The following is a 27,885-nucleotide window of genomic DNA, read 5'->3' as shown; positions in this document are numbered from 1 at the left end:
GTATGGTATCATGTCATCTGCAAACAGTGACAGTTTCACTTCTTCTTTTCCAATTTGGATTCCTTTTATTTCTTTTCTGTCTCTGATTGCTGTGGCTAAAACTTCCAAAACTATGTTGAATAACAGTGGTGAGAGTAGGCAACCTTGTCTTGTTCCTGATCTTAGTGGAAATGGTTTCAGTTTTTCACCATTGAGAACGATTCTGGCTGTGGGTTTGTCACATATGGCCTTCATTATGTTGAGGTAAGTTCCCTATATGCCTATTTTCTGGAGGGTTTTTATCATAAATGGGTGTTGAATTTTGTCAAAAGCTTTTTCTGCATCTATTGAGGTTATCATATGGTTCTTCTCCTTCAATTTGTTCATATGGTGTATCACATTGATTGATTTGCATATATTGAAGAATCCTCGCATTCCTGCAATAAACCCCACTTGATCAAGGGGTATGATCCTTTTAATGTGCTGTTGGATTCTGTTTGCTAGTATTTTCTTGAGGATTTTTGCATTTGTGTTCATCAGTGATATTGGCCTGTAGTTTTCTCTTTTTGTGACATCTCTGTCTGGTTTTGGTATCAGGGTGATGGTGGTCTCATAGAATGACTTTGGGAATGTTCCTTCCTCTGCTATAGTTTGGAAGAGTTTGAGAAGGGTAGGTGTTAGTTCTTCTCTAAATGTTTGAGAGAATTCGCCTGTGAAGCCATCTGGTCCTGGGCTTTGGTTTGTTGGAAGATTTTTAATCACAGTTTCAATTTCAGTGCTTCTGATTGGTGTGTTTATATTTTCTATTTCTTCCTGGTTCAGTCTCGGAAGGTTGTGCTTTTCTAAGAATTTGTCCATGTCTTCCAGGTTGTCCATATTATTGGCAAATAGTTGCCTGTAGTAAATGGGTCATCGTGTTTTTGTTGTCATTTGTCTCTAGGTATTTTTTGATTTCCTCTTTGGTTTCTTCAGTGAACTCTTGGTTATTTAGTAGTGTATTGTTTAGCCTCCATGTGTTTGTAGTTTTTACAGGTTTTTTTCCCTGTAATTGATATCTACTCTTACAGTGTTGTGGTCAGAAAAGATACTTGATGCAATTTCAAATATCTTAAATTTACCAAGGCTTGATTTGTGACGCAAGATATGATCTATCCTGGAGAATGTTCCATGAGCACTTGAGAAGAAAGTGTATTCTGTTGTTTTTGGATGGAATGTCCTCTAAATATCAATTATGTCCATCTTGTTGAATGTGTCATTTAAAGCTTGTGTTTCCTTATTTATTTTCTTTTTGGATGATCTGTCTATTGGTGAAAGTGGGGTGTTAAAGTCCCCTATTATGACTGTGCTACTGTCAATTTCCCCTTTTATGGCTGTTAGCATTTGCCTTATGTATTGAGGTGCTCCTATGTTAGATGCATAAATATTTACAATTGTTATATCTTCTTCTTGGATTGATCAATTGATCACTATGTAGTGGCCTTCTTTGTCTCTTGTAATAATCTTTCTTTTAAAGTTTATTTTGTCTGATAGGAGAACTGCTGCTCCAGCTTTCTTTTGATGTCCATTTGCATGGAATATCTTTTTTCATCTCCTCACTTTCAGTCTGTATGTGCTCCCAGGTCTGAAGTGGGTCTCTTGTAGACAGTATATATGCGGGTCTTGTTTTTGTATCCATTCAGCCAGTCTACGCCTTTTGGTGGGAGCATTTAATCCATTTATATTTAAGGTAGTTATCGATATGTATGCTCCTAGTACCATTTTCTGAATTGTTTTGGGTTTGTTATTGCAGGTTTTTTCCTCCTCTTGTGTTTCCTGCCTAGAGTAGTTCCTTTAGCATTTGTTGTAAAGTGGGTTTGGTGGTGCTGAATTCTCTTAGCTTTTGCTTGTCTGTAAAGGTTTTAATTTCTCCGTCGAATCTGAATGAGATCCTTGCTGGGTAGAGTAACCTTGGTGGTAGGTTTTTCCCTTTCATCACTTTAAATATGTCCTGCCACTCCCTTCTGGCTTCCAGAGTTTCTGCTGAAAGATCAGCTGTTAACCTTATGGGGATTCCCTTGTACGTTATTTGTTGCTTTTCTCTTGCTGCTTTTAATATTTTTTCTTTGTATTTAATTTTTTATAGTTTGATTAGTATGTGTCTTGGCGTGTTTCTCCTTGGAACTATTCTGTATGGGACTCTCTGCACTTCCTGGACTTGATTGACTATTTCCTTTCCCATATTAGGGAAGTTTTCAACTATAATCTCTTCAAATATTTTCTCATTCCCTTTCTTTTTCTCTTCTTCTTCTGGGACCCCTATAGTTCAAATATTGGTTCGTTTAATGTTGTCTCAGAGGTCTCTGAGACAGTCCTCAATTCTTTTCATTCTTTTTTCTTTATTCTGCTCTTTCGTAGTTATTTCCACTATTTTATCTTCCAGGTTACTTATCCATTCTTCTGCTTCAGTTATTCTGCTACTGATTCCTTCTAGAGAATTTTAAATTTCATTTATTGTGTTGCTCATCATTGTTTGCTCTTTAGTTCTTCTAGGTCCTTGTTAAATGTTTCTTGTATTTTCTCCATTCTATTTCCGAGATTTTGGATCATCTTTTACTATCATTACTCTGAATTCTTTTTCAGGTAGACTGCCTACTTCCTCTTCATTTGTTTGGTCTGGTGGGTTTTTACTTTGCTCCTTCATCTGCTGCGTATTTCTCTGTCTTCTCATTTTGCTTAACTTACTGTGTTTGGGGTGTCCTTTTCACAGGCTGCTGGTTCGTAGTTCCAGTTGTTTTTGGTGTCTGCCCCCTGTGGGTAAGGCTGGTTCAGTGGGTTGTGTAGGCTTGCTGGTGGAGTGGACTAGCGCCTGTGTTCTGGTGGATGAGGCTGGATCTTGTCTTTCTGGTGGGCAGGACCACGTCTGGTGGTGTGTTTTGGGGTATCTGTGAACTTACTATGATTTTAGGCAGCCTCTCTGCTAATGGGTGGGGTTGTGTTCCTGTCTTGCTAATTGTTTGGCATAGGGTGTCCATTACTGTAGCTTGCTGGTTGTTGTGTGGAGCTGGGCCTTAGCGTTGAGATCGAGATCTCTGGGAGAGCTCTCGCTGATTGCTATTATGAGGGGCCAGGAGGCTTCTGGTGGACCAACGTCCTGAACCCAGCTCTCCCACCTCAGAGGCTCAGGCCTGACACCCGGCCGGAGAACCAAGACCCTGTCAGCCACTTGGCTCAGAAGAAAAAAAAAAAGAAAAATAAATAAAATAAAGTTATTAAAATAAAAAAATTATTAAAAAGAAAAAAGAAAAAAGAAAAGAAGAGAGCAACGAAACCAAAAAACAAATCCACCAATGATAACAAGTGCTAAAAACTATACTTAAAAAAAAAAACAAACAAAAAAACACGGACAGACAGAACCCTAGCACAAATGGTAAAAGAAAGCTATACAGACAAAATCACACAAAGAAGCATACACATTCACACTCACAAGAAGAGAAAAAGGAAAAAAAATATATGTATAAAAACGGGAAGAAAGCAACCAAATCAATAAACAAATCTGCCAATGATAATCAGCTGTAAATACTAAACTAAGATAAACATAAAACTAGAAACAAACTAGATGCAGAAAGCAAACACCAAGTCTACAGTTGCTCCCAAAGTCCACTGCCTCAATTTTGAGATGATTCGCTGTCTATTCAGGTATTCCACAGATGCAGGGTACATCAAGTTGATTGTGGAGATTTAACCTGCTGCTTCTGAGGCTGCATGGAGAGATTTCCCTTTCTCTTCTATGTTCGCACAGTTCCTGGGGTTCAGCTTTGGATTTGGCCCTGCCTCTGCATGTAGGTCACCTGAGGGTGTCTTTTGGGAAGTCTGAGGTCTTCTGCCAGCATTCAGAACACCAGTAGGTGTTCTGTAGGAGTTGTTCCACATGTAGATGTATTTTTGATGTATTTGTGGGGAGGAAGGTGATCTCCATATCTTTCTCGTCTGCCATCTTGAAGGTCCCTTCCCTGTACCTTACTATTCTGACAAAATATGATGTCACTGGCTAATCCATAGTCTGAATGTGCCTATATGTGGAGTTGTCTACATTTATGTCTATTTTTCTTATTATGTGCTCACTCCCAAACCTTATTTTTTTTAAGAATACAACATTTGAACATTTAACTTTCTTTTATACTTATTTAGGGTTATAAATTTCAAATATAACACTTCTAATTTTTTGTTTACATCCCTCTCATTGAAGATGGCAAGTGTTAACCAAAACAAGTCCCTGCAAAGTCACATGACCAAGGGCTTGGCTACAAGAAAGAACAAAGAATTAAAGTCCATGATGCAATTTACCAGACAATGATACAGAGATGAGTTTGCAAGGAGCTAGCATTCTGGCTGGAGTGGTGGATGGAGGAGAGTGGGCACTGATTGTGGTATGTGCTACAAAGAAGTACAAAGAAATAAATATAAAATACATTACTATGAGTCCATTTCTGAAAATAAACATGAACCAGGCAATATGCTGTTTCATATACATCATTTCATTTACTCCCCACAACGACATAAAGAAGTAAATATCATTATCCCCATTTTACAGATATGACATATAAAAATAAGAGAGGGGAAGTGACTCCACCAAGACAGCACAGTAAGTGACAGAACCCAGATTCCATCCTAGGTCTATCTGATTACCAAGCTTGTGCTCTGAACCTCTTGACTGCTACTGAGTTCCTGAAATTAAATGTAACAGTGACTCAGACGAGAGAGAGGGAATTGAAAGTCATCCTGGAAGAGAAATCCTTTGTCTCTGGGTCCTGGAAGTTTGAGTGTGATGCTGATAGGTAGGAAAATAGGAAAGTGGGGAAAGGCATAGAAGATGGAGGGAACAGAATGAATGAACATATAAAGGCAAACCTTTACAATCCCAGAGGATGTATGGGGAGAAACAAGTCAACTGCTTTGGTTTCCCAGGAAAGTTAAGATTCTGGGCTGAGGAGTTGGTATTCAACACCACAGCAACAGGGAGGCACTGAAGCCAAACCTTATTCCTTTTGACTCCTAGCCTCACCATTCTCTAAGATCACCAGGAGCCTCTTAATTGGTTCTCTTTTAGCCTTTGATCTTTTTCTTTCTTTTTATTTTCTCCCTCCAGCTTTAGGTCTTATGGACTATTTTCCTTGAAACTGTCTCTTTTCTTGACATCTGTGACACTACCTTGGCACTTTTCCTTTCCTTCGGTTATGTTAACTTCTTTGCTCTATTCCCCATTCACTCTTCTTTCGTAGGCAGCCCTCCCCTCGATTCCTGGCTTCAGCTCTCACTGCAACAGCATCTCTAGCACTGAGATTTCCGTTGCTTCTCTAGCTGCCTGCTGATCCCTCTACCTCCAGATGACCTGTCAAACGATGCTGTTTGAAGCTGAAGTCTTCCCTTAAAACCAAATCCCCTTAAGAGTTCTTTATTTTAAAAAAATACTTCCAGTCACTCAGGCGTAACATCAGCTGCTGTTTTTCTCCCCGCTTTGCATCGTCTCTCTTGGATAATTGCAATCCACTCATTCGCTCCACTGCCTCCTTCCTGGCCCACACAGAAACCTGATGAAAATTCACCTCAAAATTCTTCAGTGACTTTTTATTTCCTCCTGTACATAATCTAAACTCCTTAGCATGGTATTCAAAGGCTCTCCATAATTTGTCACTCATCTATCTGTCTGTGTCTTTACCTCCTTACCTTGTACTTCTAATTCCAGACAGAGTAACTTACTCTAGAGTTTCAAACATGCGTTCCCTCTGCCTGGAATTCTCTTCTCCGTTTAGTTCATCAGGCAAACTACTTCTCATTCTTCAAGTCTCAGCCCACACCATCTCCTCTGTGAAGCCTTCCCTGGTGCCCCCAGATGGACTCAGGGATTCTTTCCTTTAGGCTCTGTTGTACCTGGTACACATCCCCATCACTGCACCAACTGCAGCACTCTCTGTCTGCACGTCGGTCTTCCCACTAGACTGTACTGAGGACAGAAGCTACGTTTTTTCACATATGTACAACCTGCTAATAGGAGTAAGTAGCTGCAGAATGAATGAATAATAATCCCTTACATTTGTAAACTACCTCATGGTTTTCTAAATACTGCAACACTTATATTCTCCCGTACACCTATACTACAGGCACAGGAGTGAATATTACTCCTAATACGGTAGAAAGTTGACTGAAACTCAGGAAGATTGAAGGACAGATCCTAGCTCACGTTGCTCAGATGTAAAAGAGATGAGATGAGAACCCAAGGTCTTCTGAAACATCATTCCACTGCCACACTGACAAGATTAGGAACTGGTTTTTATTTCTGGGCAAATTTGTATGAAAAAGTTGACCAATGTAAAGAACAATATGTTCATTTTTACAGCGTACAATCTGAATTTTTACAATTAAAATCAGCAACTGTTAATTTTGACATTTTTCGATTAGTATTTTGGGAGAGAGTAGTTAAGAAATAGAGGGAGCCCTAGTCACTGTGACATTTTACGCATGACTGAACACAACTATGTTTTCCCCTATAATTAAAGATGATGGTGATCAAAATCAACATTAATGTGGGTTCATATGTGGTTATAAAGACCAATGGGGGGCTTCCCTGGTGGCGCAGTGGTTGAGAGTCCGCCTGCCGATGCAGGGGACACGGGTTCGTGCCCCAGTCCGGGAGGATCCCACATGCCGCGGAGTGGGTCCGGGAAGATCCCACATGCCACGGAGGGGCTGGGCCTTTGAGCCATGGCCGCTGAGCCTGCGCGTCCGGAGCCTGTGCTCCGCAATGGGAGAGGCCGCAGCAGTGAGACGCCCGCGTACCGCAAAAAAAAAAAAAAAAAAAAAAAAAAAAAAAAAAAAACCAATGGGCGGGGGGCAGCAGTGAGGGCAGAAGAAGTATTTCCACATAGCTTATATAATGAGGTCACCTTGTGATTCAGTCACCCTGCGGACTCCATCCCTGAAAGAAAGTCAAATCCCAGTTCTGTCACTTACAAGCTTTATAGCCTTGAATAAGCTTTCTAACCTCTCTGTAAGACAGGGATAGTAACACCTGTCTCTCAGGACTGTGGTGAGAATTAAGTGAGAGATATTAAGTAAAATGTATTTTATATTTCTTTTATATCCTCCATAGTAACTAGCACACTGCTGGACTAAAGGAATGAACGTTAACCATAAAAGACTTTAAACATATTAGAAGATGACTGTGTGCTCCAACAGAACTTTAATCTTTAACGTACGCAGCAAGGTGAAATGCAGTACCCTATCCTTAACTCCAATCTTTGCCCCTCCACACCTAACCCCACTAAATTTATAGCCAGAAAGGAAATCCACGGATGAGGGAAAAATGACTGGGGATGGATGTCATTCACTGTTAGTCCCTGCAGGAAAACTTGGTAGTGTAACTTCAGGCAGAGAGTGGGGATAAGGACAGAGCGAACCAGTCCCTAAGAAATAAGGTAAAAGTTAAGCTAACAGGAGGAATATGAACCTCTCATGTAGATCAGAGGTTTTCAGGAGGATATAAGCCTTACATTCAAGATATATTTGCTTTGCGATATTTTAGGAGAGAATCCATCACATGTCAGAGTTAAAGATTCTTCCCCCCAGAACTGTCCCCTCTCCCCTCTCCTGACAAAAGGCAGGGAAGGGCATATTCAGAATAACAGAGGGTAGATCCAACCTCCATTCCATCTGTAGGCATCAGCAGCCCCTCGATAAGGATTACTGGAGACGAGTGATACTCACCCTTGCACAACTATAGGTTATAAGACAGTGAGGAACTGCCCTTACCTGATGCCCCTGTACCTCAAGAGTTCAGAAGTATGGAATATTTCAGACAAAATCTCTTTCTAAGGCAAGACTACCCTCTAGGGCGTCCCTACCCTCCGCCCATTTACCAGTTTGGAAGTTTCATAACAGTTGTTATACACAAAATATACAATGGTACTATGTTTTTCTAATAGATTTTCACTCAGCACACAAGGGAGATAGTTAATCTTAAAGTTTCTATTTGTAGTAATGAAACACGCTAACAAATGGACCCAAATAATTCCAGCATGGATGTTTTCTCCATTGTTCTAGCCAGAGTCACTAATGTGTAGTTACATAGATTTCATCAGCTCTGGTGATGACAAACTTGATATACAACACCTTAGTGTTTCAGAGAAATCACACTTAAGTGTTCTGATATTCTTCTATGTGGTACTCAGATGTGATAAAGTGGTACAGGGACAGCCAGCTGGCGAGGAGCTGCTTACAACCTAAAGCCTATCCTAGCTATCTTATAATGTGGGCTGAAATAACATGTGCTGCTGTGGAATGTCTTTATATTATAGAGGTACTTGTGGGGAATTATTTAGGGAGACCTGGTGAGATTAGAATCATGGGGCAGAGAAGGATATCTGTCTGCAAAAGGTCTGTGCTCCCATCCAGTCGAGAGTTGTTGGGAAGCAGTTACTTTGCCAGGGACCTTGCGTTCACATTCAAGTGGGGTCACTTGACAGTTCTGGCTAATGGAATAGAGGCAGAAATTATATTCATTAATTCAGACCCAACCCAGAAAAATCTTCTCCTTTGATTTCCATGACCTTACTTTCTCTTGTTTCTCCAATATTACTCTTGTAAATTATTATTTGGCTCACCATTTTCTTCTAGCATTTAAATACACCTACTCTGATATGAACCTATTTACGAAAACAGAAATAGACTCACAGACATAGAGAACAGACTTGTGGTTGCCAAGGGGGAGGGGGTTGAGGGAGGGATGGAGTGGGAGGCTGGGGTTCGCAGATGTACACTATTATGTATAGAATGGATGAACAACAAGGTATTACTGTTATAGCACAGGGAACTATATTCAATATCCTATGATAAACCATAATGGAAAATACAAAAAAAAGGAATGTGTGTGTGAGTGTGTGTGTGTGTGTGTGTGTGTATATATATATAAAAATCACTTTGCTGTACAGCAGAAACTAACACAACATTGTAAAACAAATATATGTTAATTAAAAAATATACCTATTCTGTTTTCATGCTTCCAAACTTCCTGCTTTATACTCTTAACCTGGGTGATCTTGTAAAGTTCTGTGGCTTCTACTGTCAGTTATTTGCTGATAACTCTGCAGTCCATAACCTCATGCCTTCAACTTTCTCTTTTCCTGTTTTCCAAGGTCACATTTCTACATATATTTGTTCATCTTCCCTTGGAGGCAATTCATTATAAACATGCCAAAAATAGGATGTCGCCTCTCCCCATAAGCCTGTTCTTCCTCCTGCCTTTGTTCGTGCTAAAACCCTTCCTCCTTTCAGAATGTTCTATGCTGGTCAGTAGCTTCACTATTTTCCATCATTCAAGATAAGTTCTGAAGTCATTTTTGATCCCTCCACCCTTACCTCCCATACACACAAAAAAAGACCAAGTGCTTTTGAGTATCTCCAAAATGTCTACCTTGCTCTCTGTTCTCACATTACAGGCCTTAGTGTTTCTCACCTAGACTACTGCTCTAAACCTCATAACTAGTATCCTGACCTGCAGTCTCTCCTCTTCTTCAACCCATCTTCCATATGCTACTTGTCAGAGCTATTTTGCACATTATCAGAGTTATCTGATAATTGTCTCCTCCTTCTCACAAAATTATAGACTCCCTGTTATCTACAGAATAAACTGTAGTCTTACACCCGGCATTCAAGACTTTTTTCCTAGTGACATTTCCTATCATTCTCTCTGACCATATGTCTTATTTTCTAATTATGCCTTCTCACAATTCCCCAAGGGCACTTCATGTCTTCACACTTGTTTTTGTCCCTGCCATTATGATTTCTAGCCTGCTTACAGTGCTCTCCTGTGCCAATGCTGCTAAACGGAATCAACTCATCCTTCAAGGCTGAACTTGACTGTCACTTACTCTGCAAAGTATTTTCTCTTTGTCTAGGTCCCTATGGTCCTCAGTACTATGGCACTGTCATTGGTTGCTATGTGTCTGGCGTTCCTCTAGAAGGTCATGGCTTTAGTGTTGGGGGTGTCATAGTCACCTAAGTTTCTCTAGTACCTAGCAGAGTCCTTGGTGTAGAGTAAAAGTTCAATAAACGTTTCATGAATGAATAAATGCCACGCAGATGCGTTCGTGGAAGAGCAACGCAAGGACTTCCAGATCCACTGTCTAATGCAATACCCAATTCAACCTTGAACCGGTAGGCATCTGTGTTGCCACGGATCCACTGTGAAATGAGTGTGACCATGACTCAAATACTGACCATACACTGACAATCCTGATCTTTTTCATCTCTCATCTTAAAAATACTGCCTGCAGTTAAACTTTGGTGGTTGCTGCCTTACAGTCTGCTTGTTGCAAATGACACCCACATCTTTACAAAAATGCTCGCCTCTATCTTCAGCTTTTCAGTTAGTAACTGCTTTGGCATGTTCTTTTCGTGGCTTTCTCATGGAACCAAAATACAAAATACATTTCTAGTCAGCCTGTCTTACTGTTTCATATTCAACGCGGAGATGGAAGCGCTAATGATAAGGAGGAGACTATCAGTAAAGCGTGCCCAAGATGTACCTTTGTAGAAGTGGGTGGAACAGCATAATTTCTTTTTAAACATAGAACTTGGATAGAAATTTGCTGCTTTCTCCCGCTATGCCTCACAGTTTCCTCCTGCGCTTCTGTTCTGTTAATGCATCACTGGCCCTAGGAGAACGGACACTGTCTGCCTCTGCTGTGCCAGTGAAGCCTTTAGACAGTTGGCAGGGCTTCATGAGGCAGCAGAGCTGTGACGCCACTGAACTGCCACAGTTTGAAACGCCAACAACAGGCACAGGAAGATGGATGACTTCTTCCTCCTCCACGTTCCTCAGCTCTTCCTTTGTACCTCCAGCACAGCACTCGGCCTTAAATTATAGCTGGTTATAAATACGTCTGTTAAAACTGCTATCCTGGGCTTCCCTGGTGGCACAGTGGTTGAGAGCCCACCTTCCGATGCAGGGGACACGGGTTCATGCCCCGGTCCGGGAAGATCCCACATGCCGCGGAGCGGCTGGGCCCGTGAGCCATGGCCGCTGAGCCTGCGCGTCTGGAGCCTGTGCTCCGCAGCGGGAGAGGCCACAACAGTGAGAGGCCTGCGTACCGCAAACAAACAAACAAACAAAAAAACCCCGCTATCCTGTAAGTCGTGGTAGACAGATCTTACTTGTATTTGTATCCGCTGCAGTGCTTAGCACAGAGCCTTGAATACGTTACCTAACAAATGTTCACTGAGTGCGTGCTGATACGCATGCCTTCACTTTCTACTGATGTGCAGGAGCAGAACAAACGGAACTACTTAACTGTGGGAAGAGTTTCTCAAACACTTCCAGTTGCAAGCTTAAAGTTAGTACCACTTACCACTTCTTTGTTCACTCATTAATTCATTATTTAACAAAATATTTGCTGAGTGCTGACTGTGTGCCAGCCACTCTATTAATCATTAGGAAGACCAAGGTGAGCGTGATAGGAAGGTTCCTATCCTCACGGAGCTCACGCACACTCCAGACGGGAAAGTGGACAATAAACAAGTATTCCCAGACAATCAATTAATAAAAGACTAGAAAGTAAGAAGGTTGCTATGTTAAAGCCAGGAAGGACTTTCTTAGATAAGGTGACATGTGGAAGTCTTAGGAGGTGGCCATTAGGCTGAGACCTGAAGGAGTGAGAGATCTTGCCATGTGATGAGGGAAAGTGAGCTCCGGATGGAGCGAACTATTAAGTGCAAAGAGCCAGGGGTGGAAAAGAGCTTAGCAAGTTCTAGGAACTGGTAGATGACCATTTATGACCAGAAAATTGTGACTAAGAGGAAGAACAAATGAACTTAATTAGAGAGGGTAGGCAGAAGCTATCTTTGTAATACAGGGCTTTGAAAGATCTGGCTTTGATTTTATTCTAATCACAACAAGAAGCCATTGCAGGATTTTCAGGAGGAGGTTACATAGGGTGTGGTCAGTAGAGGTGGAAATAAGTGGATACTTACAAGTAAAATTCGGGTGGTAGAACCAAGTGGGTATGCTGATGGCTATAGTGAATACATGTCTCACAGCTGTGGGTTCTTATGGTCGAGTGACTAGAAGGCTATTAGTGTTGATTTTACCAAATGTGGAGATTCAGCTGCTTTTGAAAGTCTAGAGACAGCCGAGTAAGTTGCTCCGCTCACAAAAAAAGAAAATGTGCTGTCATAGCCCACTAAGCTGGCAGGAACTCCTTCTGATTGCTGTGCCATGAATCTTGGTTTGACAATCTAGGAAAGCCTGTGGGATTCCCATCTTTTCATTCAGCCAGTGTTGCTTCAGAGACTCCTTAACAGGACAAATTAGCCTCTATTTCCTACGCTACTTTCAGTACCAAAAATTTCCCTTAAAATTTCCCTGCTCTACTTCTTATGTGAAGTTGCTTTAACCCGTATTTGCTACACCTTAAAAAAGCAATATATATATATAAAATTTAAATATATAAAGCAATATTACGTTTGTAGCAAAATCAAATATAGGAGAGTACAAGTCCCTTCTGTGTTTTCGTTAGCTGACTCTTCTGCATGCCTGCCAAGTCATAAAATGATGCTCTCTCTCTCCACTTATAAGCAGAACTACTTCTCTGTATATTTATTAGCTTAGCAAACTTCACATGAGTTTTTATGACAGTAAAAATAAGTAGTTCTCAGTTTTAAATAGGTGTGGAGAAGAATTCTGATTACCAGCTTTCCCCAAACTTAATTTTGGACCTGGAAAAGGAGAAAAATATGTTACAGCTGTCCATCTTTGAAGACATGAGAGTTTTAACAATGGGGACAATTCACCTATTTGACTGATAGATGTGGGTTCCATGATTTATGCTGAGAGAAACAAATTTGTAAAGTTTAAGGACATTATGCCTGTGGAAACTGGACATATTCCCAGATATGTATTAGATTTCATGTAATATCTCCCTTGCATTATATTACAAAACCATGACCCTGTCATGTCAGTAGAATAATAGATATTCCATTATTATTTTGAGCCTCAAATTTATTCTTGATGGCAATCGGGAGTTAGAAAATGGTTTAGATAATAAGGACAAAATATTTATGGCAAATTAGACAAATCCCCCCAATTATTATAGATTAGTGAAATCTCCCCATGAAAATCACATACCGAAATCATGACACCGGAAGACTGACTTCCCCTTAGTGGTAGAAAAGAATTAGAAGTGAAGCAGATCTGGACCCAGAACAGAGATTAGAGAGCTAATATTTCTAGGCAGGTAAGGTCATCTACTAAGGGACATGTACTAGCAAAATGTGTTTGGTACACTTCTCTTCTCTCTGCATTAACTCTTCCAAACCTCCTAAAGGCTGACTTAGTTCCAGAAGCCTTTTTTTTTCTTTGCATGATCTATCACTTCGCTGAATTCTTTCCTAATGCTTTTAGAAAGCAGAAGCCATCTGCCAGTTCAAGGGGTTGTTGTGGGAGCCTGCAATGGCTGAGGAGCAGTAACCTCAAGTTCTTGCTTCAGTGAGGGTAAGGTTAAGTGTCGTCCTGCCTGGAGGCTCCTGTTTGGATTAAAAAAACAAATAAAACCACCACAACCCTGCAACTCACCATTTTGTGGTCATTTCAGATTTATGTATTCTTTAAGAAGCCAGGGGCTTCCCTGGTGGTGCAGTGGTTGAGAATCTGCCTGCTAATGCAGGGGACAGCGGTTCGAGCCCTGGTCTGGGAGGATCCCACATGCCGCAGAGCAGCTAGGCCCGTGAGCCACAACTACTGAGCCTGCGGGTCTGGAGCCTGTGCTCCACAACGAGAGAGGTCGCGATAGTGAGAGGTCCGCGCACCGCGATGAAGAGTGGCCCCCGCTCGCCGCAACTGGAGAAAGCCCTCGCACAGAAACGAAGACCCAACACAGCAAAAATAAATAAATAAATTAATAAACTCCTACCCCCAACATCTTAAAAAAAAAAAAAAGAAGCCAGGCTGTATAAGTTCCTGACACAGAATTAGTTTTCCTTTATAGGGAGAATGGCCTCTTTTTTTTTTTCCCTTTGACAAACTGCTTCTTTTCTGACACTCTGCTTTGTGACATGGATTTTGGAGCACCCAGTCTCTAATGTGTAATTTGTTAACATGGCCAAAATAATTAAGAAAAATCTTAAAGAACATTTATTGTAAGATATCAACTCTGGCCACAAGGAATCGAGTAAGTACTCAACTGTCCCCACAGGTACAGTCAGGACTTGCGTAGCCTTTTCCCTTTTCCACCCACTATAAATTTGCTTCTCTTAGTTTGAGGAATTCAGGCCAGCTCAAATTAGGCTTCCAAATCAAACCTCATTAGGTTCTACAGCTTAAGACTCGTTAAAGTTTACAACAGGCTTCCTGCATTTTATTCAGTTAAAAATAAGGCAACTGAGTCTTTGAATCTCTATGTCAAAACCTTACATGTATATACACATCAAAATGTCGATGTGAGAGCTGTTCTTAGGGAAGGGGAGGCTAATACCATGAAAACAGAGATAACGGGAAAGAAACAGGAAAAAAAAGAGTGGGGATTCATTCAGGGCTAGCCTAAAGCTATGTAGAAATATTAGGCAGTAATTGGACAGCACCACAAGGCTGGTGGCCCCAACTGTCTACTCTATCAGCCTCACATTTCAACTATCAAAGTCATTAATAGGTTGGATTATAAAGGCTGGTGACTTCTCTTAAATGCCTTACTTAAAATACACAAGTTGCATTTAATGTTTTCTACTTCCCTGTTATAACAACAGAGATTAGTTTATTAGATTAGTGAGTTAATCTGAAAGCTCAGTGGCCGAGGGAATAACATATAAGAGATTAATTTCAGAGTATGACAGAATATGACAGTGATGAATAGTGGGAAATAAAAGGCAGAAAAAGGCGGTGAGGTCTAAGGCTTAGGAGTGCTTCAAGGGGCAAACTTTTATCTAGAATGTAAATCTAAAATCTTAGAAGTTTTGATGTAATAAAAGATTTTGCAGTGATACTTTGCTTACAGTTTGATAAACACCAACATGCATATATATACAAATACTCTACCCTGTAACCAAGCCAAGAAAATGTATCTATAACTCATTTCTTTCTGTGACAGACGTGTATGCAACCTTAGGTCACTCTTTCTGGGATGTCAATGGTCTGCCCTGATTCTGGGACAACAGGAAGTCTGATATTTAAAATAAGGAAAACTCTATCTCAGCTGCTGCACTGACCTCCAGTTCTGCTTTTTCCTCTTTCTAGCGCCATCCTCAGATTACTGACTCTCTTCACTTAGCAGAAGTACCTCCCTGGGTGGCCTATTTCTGATGAAGGTCAACTACTTTTTGGCTTCAGTAGAATATTCTCATCTGTGTCTAATTCCCTAATAAGGTCAATAAGTTCAGGGTGAAGACGTGAGTGTTGAAAGCCCAGGAAAATGGACTAGAAGAGATGTTCTGTAGCTTCTGAAAGTTCTGCTTACACAGAGTTATGCATGTCAGGCACTGGCCTACATAATGTGACTTCAGAGGCACTGAGTAAGTCTTCCCTGGTCTACTGAACCACATTAGATGTTCTAGAGAGAAGCTGGAGATAAAGTGGAGAACAGAGTGGGGAACAATGTACAGGAAGTAGAGGCTGAAGCCATAAAGGCAAACCCTGCCTGGAGAGGGTCCTGCTAATCAGACTCGCCTACAATGGAAAGCAATTACAGCCAGTTTCTTTGAAAGGCCAGCCTGGGCTTTGCCAGTGACATTAAATTCTTAGTGAATTTCCATCTCATTGACCCAGGGGGCCTCAAGCTCTGAGATCAATACCTTAGTAACAAAGCTGGTGCCAGACAGTGCTGGGAAGAAGGCTGAATTCCAACTGAGATGAAACATGTAAGAAAGCTTTTTTGATAATGCCTGGTCCTGTTTACTCTCTGCCATTAAGTGATATATGATGATCCCTCAGCAGCCCTGAGTGTTATTCAATCACCAGGGAACAGACTACACAGCATTTGAAGTTAGAAGTGTTTGCTCTCCTTGTCCCAGTGCATCAGCCTCTTGCCAAAATGATTCTAGTTAATAAACAATGTTGAGAAGGTAAGCCTGTAAAGCCATGATATGGCTGCATAAATACCATCTTTCTCCCTTTGAGAGCGTGAGGGTTTTATCTGTTGTAAGGATACTGTTAATTCAGCGTTAGTCTGGCTCCCTTGGACCTCAGTTCGCAATCCTCTGAGACGTTCCAGGATAAGAGAGCAGATCAGCCAGCAAAGTTCCTCTGGAAACTGATTTCAGTGCTTATTAGGAAATTCTAGATTGGTCTCTTTTTCTTAACTATGTCATCGCCAACTCTGTGTACTAACATCAGCAGCAGTACTAGTGGGATTTACAATAAAATCCTTTTGGGAATGGCATACAACTCATAGAAGAGACTCAGACCCAGGGTTTTTAAAAAAAATCTTGTGCCCCCAAATGCTGATAGCAGAAGACTCCTGCTGCCTATACAATTAGCCACAGGATTCAGTGAAGGTACACCTGAAAGGTCTATTACTGCAAAGAGAGGGGAGGACAAAGAACATCATCCCCTGACCACTTTCTCTGTACTCTGTGCTAGTCTAGGCATTACACTACATGACCTCAATTCTCAACAGCTCTAAGAATTATTATTCCTTTTATGTAGATGAGAAAACTGTCTCAGAAACATTATGTAATTTTCCAAAGGCCACAGTTCCTAGAAGAGGTAGGATTTATTAAGCAGGTCATCTGACTCTAACGTTTATGTTCTTTCCACTACAGCACGTTTCTTTAAAAAGTTTTCCTCTTAGGGAAGACAGCACAAAATCTACTGCCTGGCTTAATATCGTCATCAGAATCTGGAACTGATTTTCTAATGAGTCGGCATGAAGTAGGCCGAGCAGCATGCCCACAAGCACAGGTGTCTCTAACAGGACCTGGTGAAGAACATGCCTCGCGAGTAATAATAAAATCCCAGCACGGTCAGAGACGGTCAGCCTCTCTGACGACTCACAGCGGAAGGCACAGGCAAACCTGGCCTATCTTCTTTTTGAGCCAGAATAAGCTCTGTGTTTGTCAGCTATGTTGTTGGTATCTTCTTTGTTTCCAGGAAATCAGGACTATACCTGCTTTTGAAAACATCAACTTTATTAAAGGAGTAATTCTTTCAAAAAGGAGTGTGAAGGAGTAGAAAGCACACCTCACTAGGATGCTAGAGATCTAGGTTCTACCCAAGAGAAGGGGAAATAGTTTCATATCGAGTCTGGTCTGTTGAGCTGAGAAAGATTAAGTCAGGGTCAAGCTCATCAGGAAAGAGTGCTGGGGTAAATCAGTGACATCTGCCACGGGTGCAAGATAGGGGAGTGGTGGTACACACAGCACATTTGCCATTCCTCTTTTAACTCCTCTTCCTTTCTCCCACCTGTTAACCTTATGGCTTTTCACAAGTGATTCAGCATTTTAAGGCCTTTAGAGTAAAATAGGGATAATGACACTTTATCTAAAGGTAAGAGTGGCTAAATCAGCTGATCTCAAGTCTTTTTCAGCTATAAGGTGTAAGATTCCATTTTCCACTGTAAATCTTAGCATCAGCTGGGCTCTAATGGGGTCAGTCATTGGTGACTTTAACAATGGCATGGCTTTTAAAAGGGCACTCACAATTTTAAAACAATTCTGCTCTAAGTCAAAGAGGTGAACAATGTATCGATTCTTTCTGAAGAATACTGAGGAAGTCTGTTAAATGTTAAATTAATTACCATCTGGGGACTGCCCTGGTGGCGCAGTGGTTAAGAATTCGCCTGCCAAAGCAGGGGACATGGGTTCAAGCTCTGGTCCGGGAAGATCCCACATGCTGCAGACCAACTAAGCCCGTGAGCCACAACTACTGAGCCTGTATTCTAGAGCCTGCAAGTCACAACTACTGAGCCCGTGCTCCGCAACAAGAGAAGCCACTGCAGTGAGAACCCCGCACACTGCAACGAAGAGTAGCCCCGACTCGCCGCAACTAGAGAAAGCCCGCATGCAGCAACGAAGACCCAACGCAGCCAAAAATAAATAAATTAATTAATTAAAAAAATAATAATTATAGCCTGTGAACCCTAGTGGAATCAGAGAAAGTTGTTTAGAAAAATACAGGAATGTAGGGAGCATTCTAAACATCTATGCAGATTTTGAGTCTTAAGGAAATAATATTGTGAGAAAATAAACGTCATTATAGCCTTGTCTTAAGAAGAAACAGAGATGTTTCCTTTATGTGAAATGTTCAATGAAGAACACTTTTCACTGTTTTCAATACCCATGCTCCATGCAATAAATACAAAATAGGCTCACAAATTGCTTATTACAGATCTATGGCTTACCTGGGATCACAGAGAAATTTGGTTTTCTCTCCTTCTTCTCTCCAGATAAGCCATTCTCGAAAAGAAGGATGTACAAACATACGAGTCATGTCTCTGCGCTTGATTAGGAACATGGAGAGGTTCTCCATTCTCTGCTGAAAATCCTCCCATTCTAGTGTGCCTTCAATGCTGCCAGCATTGATGGCTTGGAAGATATGTTCATCAGTCAGTGGGTGGAGAGAGGCCACTGCCACATTCAGAAGAGGCATCACCCGGTCAAAGGAAGACTGGGTTGGGAACTTCATATTGCACTGGAGTAAGTAAACCTCAGAGAGCGAAACAGGAACTACTTTGTAGCTAGAGCTCTTTAACACTAGATAGCCTTTCTCTATGAGGTCAAATGTGAGTTTCAGGTATAGATAGGACCCTTGACTGAGTGTCTTGAGATGAGAACTGAGTTTGCCAAATGTAGTATTGTCCATTTTGCCATTAAGTGAAATGTTATTCTGGATCTCTGAGCTGCTGTGTATCCGGTGCAGGATGTAAGCCTGCAGGTCCTGGTCTATGGCTTCATTCTCTTCTAGTCGATCCAAAAAAATCCTATGGAAAGGCAGCAGCTTGGTAATTTCCTAAAACAGATGGAGAGAGAGAGAGAGAGAGAGAGAGAAAGACCTTCAGTTTCCCCTAACTCTTGTGATAAACTACGAGGTCCACAAATTTATTCTGAACTTCTGAGTGGTCAAAGAAAAGAGGGAAATACGATCGAGTATTAGTGTCCATAGATTAAGACATATTAGTTGCACAGGCAGGACACTTTTCCTAATATTGAGACTTAAAATAACTTTTATGGGTCTTCATAAAGGGCACTTTAGGAGTGATTTAATAGTCAATATCCTAAATAACACTCACTCCTAAAATAGAAAAGAGAATGCCATATAACTTTTGTTGTAACTTTTCTCAGTGTAAACCATAGCATAATGTCAAAGTACAACTCGCTAAGATAAATGTAAAAGGACTTAAAGAATGTCATATAAAAATGTGACCTTCTATCCCGCTTGATAAAATGACTTTATTTTAATGTAGGTTTTTTGGAGATGCCTTTAGCCCAAAGGAACACTTCTAAGATTGGGAAGCTTGGTACCTTGGTGATCTGCTTGGAAATTACATCGGGGGAAGGTGAAAGGAATTTGTGGTGACTCTCATCACAAATGAGAGTCCATCTGGAATCCATCTGTTCTTATCTGCTTATAGACTTTGCTGCTGTAAGTATCTATTCCCTCTCCTGCATTAATTTCCTCTTCTCTTCTCTTTCTGTCTTGTCTCCACACAGACATGTGACTCCATATTCCTCCCTCCAACTACTATATCTCTGTTCCCATGTTTAGCAAAACCTAACAGACAAGTTTTCTCTACTTACTGTATTTCATTCCTCCCTTCCCATTCTCTCCTCCATCTGTTGCAATCAGGCTTCAATCCCGTCACTTCACTGAAATGGTCCTTGTCAAGATGATCAGCAATCTTCATCTTGCCAAATCCAATAACCAAGTTTCATTTCTCATCCTCCTCACCCTCTCAGCAGTATCTGACACAGGTGAACACATCTTTCTTCTCGAGTCCCCTCCTGCAGCTTGTGCTTCCACAGCATGCTCTCCTCATCTTCCTCGTAGCACACTGGCTACTCCTACCCAGTCTTTTGGGCTGGCTCCTCTCTCTTTTCTCAGTCCACCCAGGGCTCACGTCTCCATTCTTTCCTCTTATCTGGCCACCCTCACTCCCTAGAATAGTTGGGTCCCATGGTTCTAAATATCATCTATACATGGATGATGTGTGATTTCATATTTCCAGCTTAGTCATTTCTTCTGAGCTCTCATCTTGTATCTCCGTCTACTCAACAATGACACTTGGATGTTTCATAGACAAACTTAATGGGATCAAATCAGAACTACTAAAATTTCCCCCCACCACAAAACCTGTGCATGTCAATAAACGGTATTAGGGGCTTCCCTGGTGGCGCAGTGGTTGCGCGTCCGCCTGCCGGTGCAGGGGAACCGGGTTCGCGCCCCGGTCTGGGAGGATCCCACATGCCGCGGAGCGGCTGGGCCCGTGAGCCATGGCTGCTGAGCCTGCGCGTCCGGAGCCTGTGCTCCGCAACGGGAGAGGCCGCAACAGAGGGAGGCCCGCGTACCACAAAAAAAAAAAATAAAATAAAAAATAAACGGTATTACCACTGACCCTACCACCAAATCGTAGGACCTATGATCCTTCTCTTTTCCTCAAACCAGCATCTACCCAGTTGCTCACCAAACCCCCACAATTCATCCTTGAATCTTCTCTCTTGCTCATTCCCACATCTAGCCCATCATCAAGTCCTTTTGATTCTTCTTCAAAATATACTCCAAATATGACCACTTCAGAGGGTCTCCACTGTTCCCACTCTAGTCTAAGCCACCATCACCTTTCACCTGTACTTCTGCTTCCATTCTTGATCCCCTACATATTATTATCTACACAGCCAGCAGCCAAAGAAGGTAAATCAGATGTTATCACTTTACAAGGCTCCTTGGAGAGGCCTTTCCTATCTGCCCTATCTAAAATATCTGTCATCCTAATTTATCCCTTTACTCTGTTATATTTGTCTTCATAGCACTAACACTACCTAAATTTTTAATATATGTTCATTTTTTACTTTATTATTTGTGTTCCTCACTAGAATACAAGCTTTATGAGGGCAGGGATATTGTCTGTCTTGTTCACCATCATATCCTCAGCTCTTAGAAAGAGCCTTTTATACTTGAAGTACGTAAAAAATGTTTGTGGAAATAATGAATGATCAATTATGAGGGTTCACTTTTAAAGACCTACGAATTGTTTCACTGTCAGCTAAATAATTTTAAAAAGTTATTGGTTGAAGTGAATGAAGTATCTGGGAAGTTACTGCAGGTCTTGATCTATGAAGACACTGACATTTGGACTTTGTGTGTAGAGTACTTTTCCTGTTCTTTGGCACAGCTGAAAAATTAAAGTCACATGGTCTACCAAGTCATACTTAAAACGTCTTTTGAGATTGCACACGGCATTATATAAAAATATAAACGAAGAAAAAAACCAAAACAAACAAGCAAACAAAAATTATATAAACGAAGATATCTCCTAAGTACGTACTTAGTAAAACTAGTCAGAGATTGTGTTCCTGGAAGTTTCTTTTATTCATCTTTCATCTTTAACAAGCTACTGACCATAATGGTGGATTACATAATTTTTAGTTGTAAAGATGCATTTATGTTGATTCATTCACATTCTTCAAATTACTTTGAGATTTTAATAACAAACATCTGCAAGTTGGTGGTCAGGATCAGAAGTACAGTCCCTGATCAAAGAAGGCAGATTGACCTAAATTGGTCAATCTATAGGAAAAATACTAAATGCCTGGGAGAGGGGAAAAGGAGGGCACCGAGACTATTTTCTGTATATTAACAACTGTTTTAAGGGAGTTGCATCAAAATAGTGGGATGGGTGTATAATATGCAAAATTTTAATGTTCTTTAAAAGAGTCTATGGTTAGGGGAAAAAATGTTGAGAAACCCTGTTTCAAACCAAGTGTGAATATGTAAAGAATGGAAAATACCAACTCAGCTATACTGTGAATGGTAGAGAAGGTGGAGTCATTTATCCTTAGCCCATGTATCTTTACAGGCGCAGTTCCAACATTCCTAGTCATTCTTCTAGGCCATAAACTGAGTGATCAGTGAGTGAGCAGGGAAGGTAATTAAAAAAACTCTTATCTCCCAGTTGCAGTAAATTTAACATAAAGCCTTAATATTGCCAATATTTCTTAGAAAAAGAAATATATAGAAGAAAGTCCATCTTCATGCTATAGAAAGTTGAGAAACAGAGGGAAGAACTAGAAAATCTGACTCTACACTGTACACTGAACTGGATTTTGCCTGATATTAAATGATAAAAAACATAAAACAAAAGTCAAACACTGAATTAGAGTGTTACTTCTATTTGCTTTGTTATACTCATGACAAAGTCCAGAAAAGTGGACTTTCTTTTCATGCTTTTTTGAGGGACACTTTATCAAAACTTACCCAGAGCAATGGAAATGGGAATTTGAGCTAAGAGAGTAGTATACAGAGAATGCTCTCTCTAGATTGTATCTCTTACTCTCAAAATATGCTCGTTGGGAATTACTCTTGCTAGCGCTCTAGGACATGGTAGAGATTTAGAAAAGCTCATCACTAAGGGTACAAGGACCTAGAACTTTTTCAGTTTAAGCACTCTCCAAGGGAAATAATTTATGGTCCAAAAGCAAACAAACACATACCTGTAAACTGGTCCTAACTGTTACAATTAGTTTGAGCCAGGAAGGAAATTTTCCAATCATTTTACTCAGAAATGATACAATTGTATCCCCATAATCCGGTTTGTGAAATTCTGCTTCATTTAATCCATCAATTAAGATGATGAAATCTTCATCTGGGATTTTTCTCTCTGAGATAGAAAGAAACAAATTACTTAATTAATTACCAAGTGGATAGGTGAGTTCTTTCTGGGTCTTTGATCACGTATCTCTTTGGAAGAAAAAATTAGAAAAGGTCTGTTGTGTGTTTAGTGAATGCTCAGGGTACATAATTTATTATAAAGACGTGGAATAATTCATTTACTGAGTTCATTTTGCTTTTCACCAGGTATGAATGTGTTTGTCACATAAATAATATATAAAGCATATGTATCATCATCATCATTTCCCCCATGTTATCAGTTGTGAGACAGCCTGAGCATTGCATTTATGAGAATTTGCACATGTAAATTTATTTTTCTCTCATACCTGAAAAAGCTGGAAAGAATGTTTTTCTCCCCCTCAGCCCCCCTGAATCTGACAGCATTAAAGAGAACAGTATCACATGTTCTTTGGGGAATTTCAAAAAAAAAAAAAAAAAAAAGGTTTAATTTGGAGTCCACAGCAGTATATAAGACTATATGTGAATACGTAGTAGGAAGGAAGGGATGGAGGACAGAGAAAAGGAATCCCAACCAACAGACAGATCTACACTAGGCAGGTTGGATTCCAAGATCTTACAGAAGTAGCAACTTCCTAGACTATACCTAAAGCAGCTTCAAGGAGACCAGACCCTTACGTGATCTTCCCAGGGGAGCAGGAGCCATGTAGGAAAGACAAATACCTTCTGTTTCCCTTTCCTGCCTGGAGTCTATACTATTCTAAATTGACAAAATCAGTTTATCGTTAGGGCTAGGCTGCAGATGACTTTGTAAGATTTCAGGTTTCCACTCCCATTAAATGCTTACTGATTCTTAAACAATATTGAACAATTAGAGATTAAAAAAATCCCCTGGCTGAATGAACATTTCAGTATAAATGAATTGCAAATAACAAGTAAAAGTTCCTAGTTGGTAGGACCTTACAGGTTCTGAAGAGAGGAAAGCAGGGGAAGAGAGAAAGAAGTCACTGGATGCCTGAAACAGGAAATAGGTTATATCTGAGGAGGAAAAAGAAAGTGAAGCTGGGGACAGAAGGAAAACTCTGAGGAACTCTGTACCACATTGGCTCTTTTAGCTTTTGAAAGAGTCAAGACTAATCGAAACTCTACATATTTTTGTTTCACATTTGAAAATACGCAGATTTTTTGCATGATTAATAAAACTTTATATTTCCCCTCTAAAGTACAAGCTTTACATAAAGGAGTTTAATTTCAATAGCCTAAGTACTATAAATTAGTTCTCAAATTATAAAGAGTTTCAACTATCACTTTCATCTGGTGACTTTAGAAGAGAAATGAACTATGGATTTCAGCTCTCTGTTAACGATGATTATTAATGAAATGGCATTCTAGATGATGTAGGGCTAAGAAAACACATTACTCCTTTAGGGAGTCCAAAGAATTCCGGAAGAGAGAGGAGTTGCTTGGAACTAATTGGGATTTACCCACACAAATGGGGGCTCTTAAGTTCTTGATTTTGAGGACCTTGGCTCCCTTTAGCATACTTGTGTCTTTAATTCCCATAGAGGAATTTTCTAATTGTATTCTGCTTGGCGATATACTAGAGCTATCCTTTGTTACCGAGTAGAACCTTAAAGTATCGTGAAAAACGTTGACTCTCATTTTTTAAAGAAAAATATATAATTTGAAATCTAGCTCCTGAATCTAAATTGAAAGTGTTTTCAACTGAACTTTCCTGGAAAGAAAACTCCAGCTACCTTTAAAAAATTCCCTATTTTAAAAACTGTGATAAAATTTATATATAATTAACAATTAATTGTGAAGATCTTGACTGTACACTTTGGTTTTGACAAACGTGTATACTCATGTAACTAACATCCTGATCAAAATAGAGAACATCTCCATCATTCCAGAGAGTTCCCTGAGGTTCCTTCCCAGTTCTCAATAGGCAACCACTGTTCTGATTCATATCACCATAGACTACACTTGCTTCTTACGCTTGATATAATGTTTCTGAGATTCATTTATGTTGTTGAGGGTATTATTAGTTTGTTCCTTTTTACTACTAAGAAGAATACTAAGAATTTAATACTAAGATTTCATTTAATATCCATCGAATGAATATACAATTTGTTTGTATTCTTTTGTTGAAGGACCTTCGGTCGTTTCCAGTTTTTAACTACTATGAATAAAGTCAATACAAACATTTTTGTATGAGTCTTTTTGTAGACATATGTTTTCATTTCTTTTGGGTAAATACATAGGAATAGAATTGCTTGGTTATAAGGCAGATTTATCTTTAACTTTATAAGGAACTGCCAAATAGTTTTCCAAAGTAGTTGTACCATTTTAAACTCCCACCAGCAACGTGTGAGGGTTCCAGCTGCTTACCATCCTCACCAACATTTGATGTTCAACTTTAAAAATTTTAACCACTGTAGTGGGAGTAAAGTGGTGTCTCAGTGATTTTAATTTGTATTTCCCTGACGACTAACGATGGCAAACACCTTTCTATGTGCTGGCAGCCTATTTGAGTATCTTCTTTTGTGAAATATCTAAATCTTTTGTCCATTTAAGAATTGGATTATTTATCTTTTCATCAATGATTTATAGAAATTCTTTAGATACTATGGATACAAGTGCTTTGTCACACACATACACAGAGTGAATTATTTTCTCCCCTTTTGTGATCTGCTTTTCCTTTTTCTTAGTGTATCTTATGTTGAGCAGACATTTAACATTTTGATGAAGTCCAATTTATTAATTTTTTCCTACATGGTTAATGATTTTTAGGACCTAAGAAATCTTTACCTACCCCAAGGTTGTGAAGATATTCTAAGTTTTTTCTATTAGCTTTAGAGATTTAGCTTTTATATTTTGGACCATGATCTATATTGAATTTATTTTTGTGCACCTATGGTGTGAGGTAAGGATTAAGATTCATTTTTTCTCCATACATGTATCCAGTTGTTGTAGCATCATTTGATGACAAAAATTCTCTTTTCCAAATTATCTTGGCATCTTTGAGGAAGGTCAACTGACTCCATATGTGTGGATTTCCTTTTAGATTTTCCATTCTGTTCCACTGATCTATTTATCTATCCTTGTGGGAATACTACCCTGTCAGTGGAGTGCTAGAGCCAGCTCAAGCTGGTTCATGGGAGCTGATTGCTAAATTTCTTATGGTCAAATCAGGCCCCCACCCCTGGACTGATTCTTAAACATTTACTAACATATAACTGCTGTCATGATTTCTGTAGCTTTATATTAAATCTTGAAACCAGGTACTGCTGGTCTTTCAGTACTGTTGGTCTTCCAATTTTTTTCTTTTTTAAGATTGTTTTGGCTATTCACAGTCCTTTGAACTTCTGAAAGTTGTCAATTAAAAAAAAAATCCTGCTGGGCTTTTGATTGGGATTATGTTGAATCTACAGACCAGTTTGGTAGTAAATGTTTATGTTTGTAAATCTCCAATTTACAAACATGGCATATCTCTTCCATTTACTAAGTTCTTTAATTTCACTCTGCATGTTTTGTAGCTCTCACTGTGGAAGTCTTACACATCTTTTGTTAAATTTATTCTTAAGCATTTTGATTCTATAGAAAACGGTATTTGCTCCAGTTATCTACTGCTGCATCAAATAGCTAAGAGTTACTCAAACGGCTGGGAAACGGAATCATCTGTAACAAAAACTCACATGTTTGGTGTCAGGGCCAGAATGACTTGATGACTAGAATAGTCAACTGGAACACTAATATACGGCTGCTCCATGTGGTTTGTACTTCCTCACAGCAGGGTAAACTCAAAGTAGTCAGTCTTTTGACATGGCAATGCATACCCCCAAAAGCAAGTGTTTCAGTGAACAAGATGGAAGCAGCATCACCATTTATGACCTAGCCTCAGATATCACATAGCATCATTTTGTAGTATTTTATTGGTTGAAGCAGCCACAAGTCTGCTAAGATGCGAGGGAAGGAGACACAGACCCTAACTCTGGATGGGAGGAATGTCAAAGATTTTGCAGCCACGTTTTAAAACTGCCACACTACTTTTTAAATTTCAGTTTTCAGTTGTTTGCTGGTAGTATATAAATACAACAGATACTGCATATTAACCATATAGACTGTAGCTCCACCTATGTTAATTCTCGTAGGCTTTTTTTTTCTTTTGTAGATTCCTTAGAGTGTTCTAGGTAAACAATCACATCTGCAAATAAAGACAGTTTTACTTCTTCCTTTCCAATCTTTATACTATTTGCTTGTTTGTTTTCTTATTGTGCTAGCTTGGACCACACATGGAATGTCGAATGTAAGTCGCCTTGCTCCTGATAGTAGGGGAAATGTATTTAATATTTCATTGTTACCTGCATGTGTTTTGGAATTGTCCTTTATGAGACTAAGTTTTCTTCTATTCTTAGTCTGCAGAAAGTTTTTATTGTTAATTATAGTATTTTGTTAAATGTTTTTCTGCATTTGTTGAGATTATAGATATATATTTATATAAAGACATATCGATTTTCTCATTTATTCTGTTAATATTATGAATTACAGTGGTTAACTTTCAACTGTTAAACTAACATTGCATTCCTGGTCAAGTAAAACTAATCATTTTGCTATTAGTGTGTTTCACGATTTTGCTATTATGGTTATGAGGAATACATATCTGTAATTTTCTTTTCTTATAAAGTCCTTATCATATTTTGGTTTCAGCATTAATGCTTGTCTAATAATACAAACTGAGAAATGTTCTCTTTTCCTTTATTTTCTGAAAACATTTGTGTTAAGATTCATATTATTTCTTCTTTAAATGTTGGATACAATTCATTAGTAAAACCATCTGAGCCTGGAGTTTTCTTTTAACTTACAAATTAAATAGATAAGAGCTAGTCAGATTTTCTCTTTGCTCTTGAGTCACTTTTGGTAAGTTGTGTTTTTTATAGAATTTTCCCAATTTAAGTTGTTGAATTTATTGTTATATAGTTGTTCATAATAATCCCTTATTTTTCTTTTAATGTCTGTAGGAACTGTAGTGCTAGCTACTCTTTCATGCCTGATGTGTCTTCCTCTCATTTTCTTGATCAATCTTCCTAGGGGTTTATTCATTTTAA

General features: G+C 39.6%; 1 protein-coding gene across 8 annotated transcripts in view; it reads right to left on the bottom strand.

Moving 5' to 3' along the window:
• The window catches only part of TANC2 (tetratricopeptide repeat, ankyrin repeat and coiled-coil containing 2), a 374,683-nt gene that overhangs the window by 45,329 nt on the left and 301,469 nt on the right, over positions 1 to 27,885 (bottom strand). For all 8 annotated transcript variants that reach the window (XM_024130199.3, XM_028499426.2, XM_024130198.3 and 5 more), the window contains 2 exons: positions 22,642 to 22,808; positions 18,336 to 18,943 (listed from right to left, as the gene is read on the bottom strand). In XM_024130199.3, the coding sequence (XP_023985967.1) occupies positions 18,336 to 18,943; positions 22,642 to 22,808 (775 nt within the window). The remainder of the gene's footprint in view (positions 1 to 18,335; positions 18,944 to 22,641; positions 22,809 to 27,885) is intronic.

The sequence above is a fragment of the Physeter macrocephalus genome, chromosome 14 (genome assembly GCF_002837175.3).
Source record: "Physeter macrocephalus isolate SW-GA chromosome 14, ASM283717v5, whole genome shotgun sequence".
In the NCBI taxonomy this organism is placed as follows: Eukaryota; Metazoa; Chordata; class Mammalia; order Artiodactyla; family Physeteridae; genus Physeter; species Physeter macrocephalus.
This window is presented reverse-complemented; position numbering and strand designations above follow the sequence as displayed.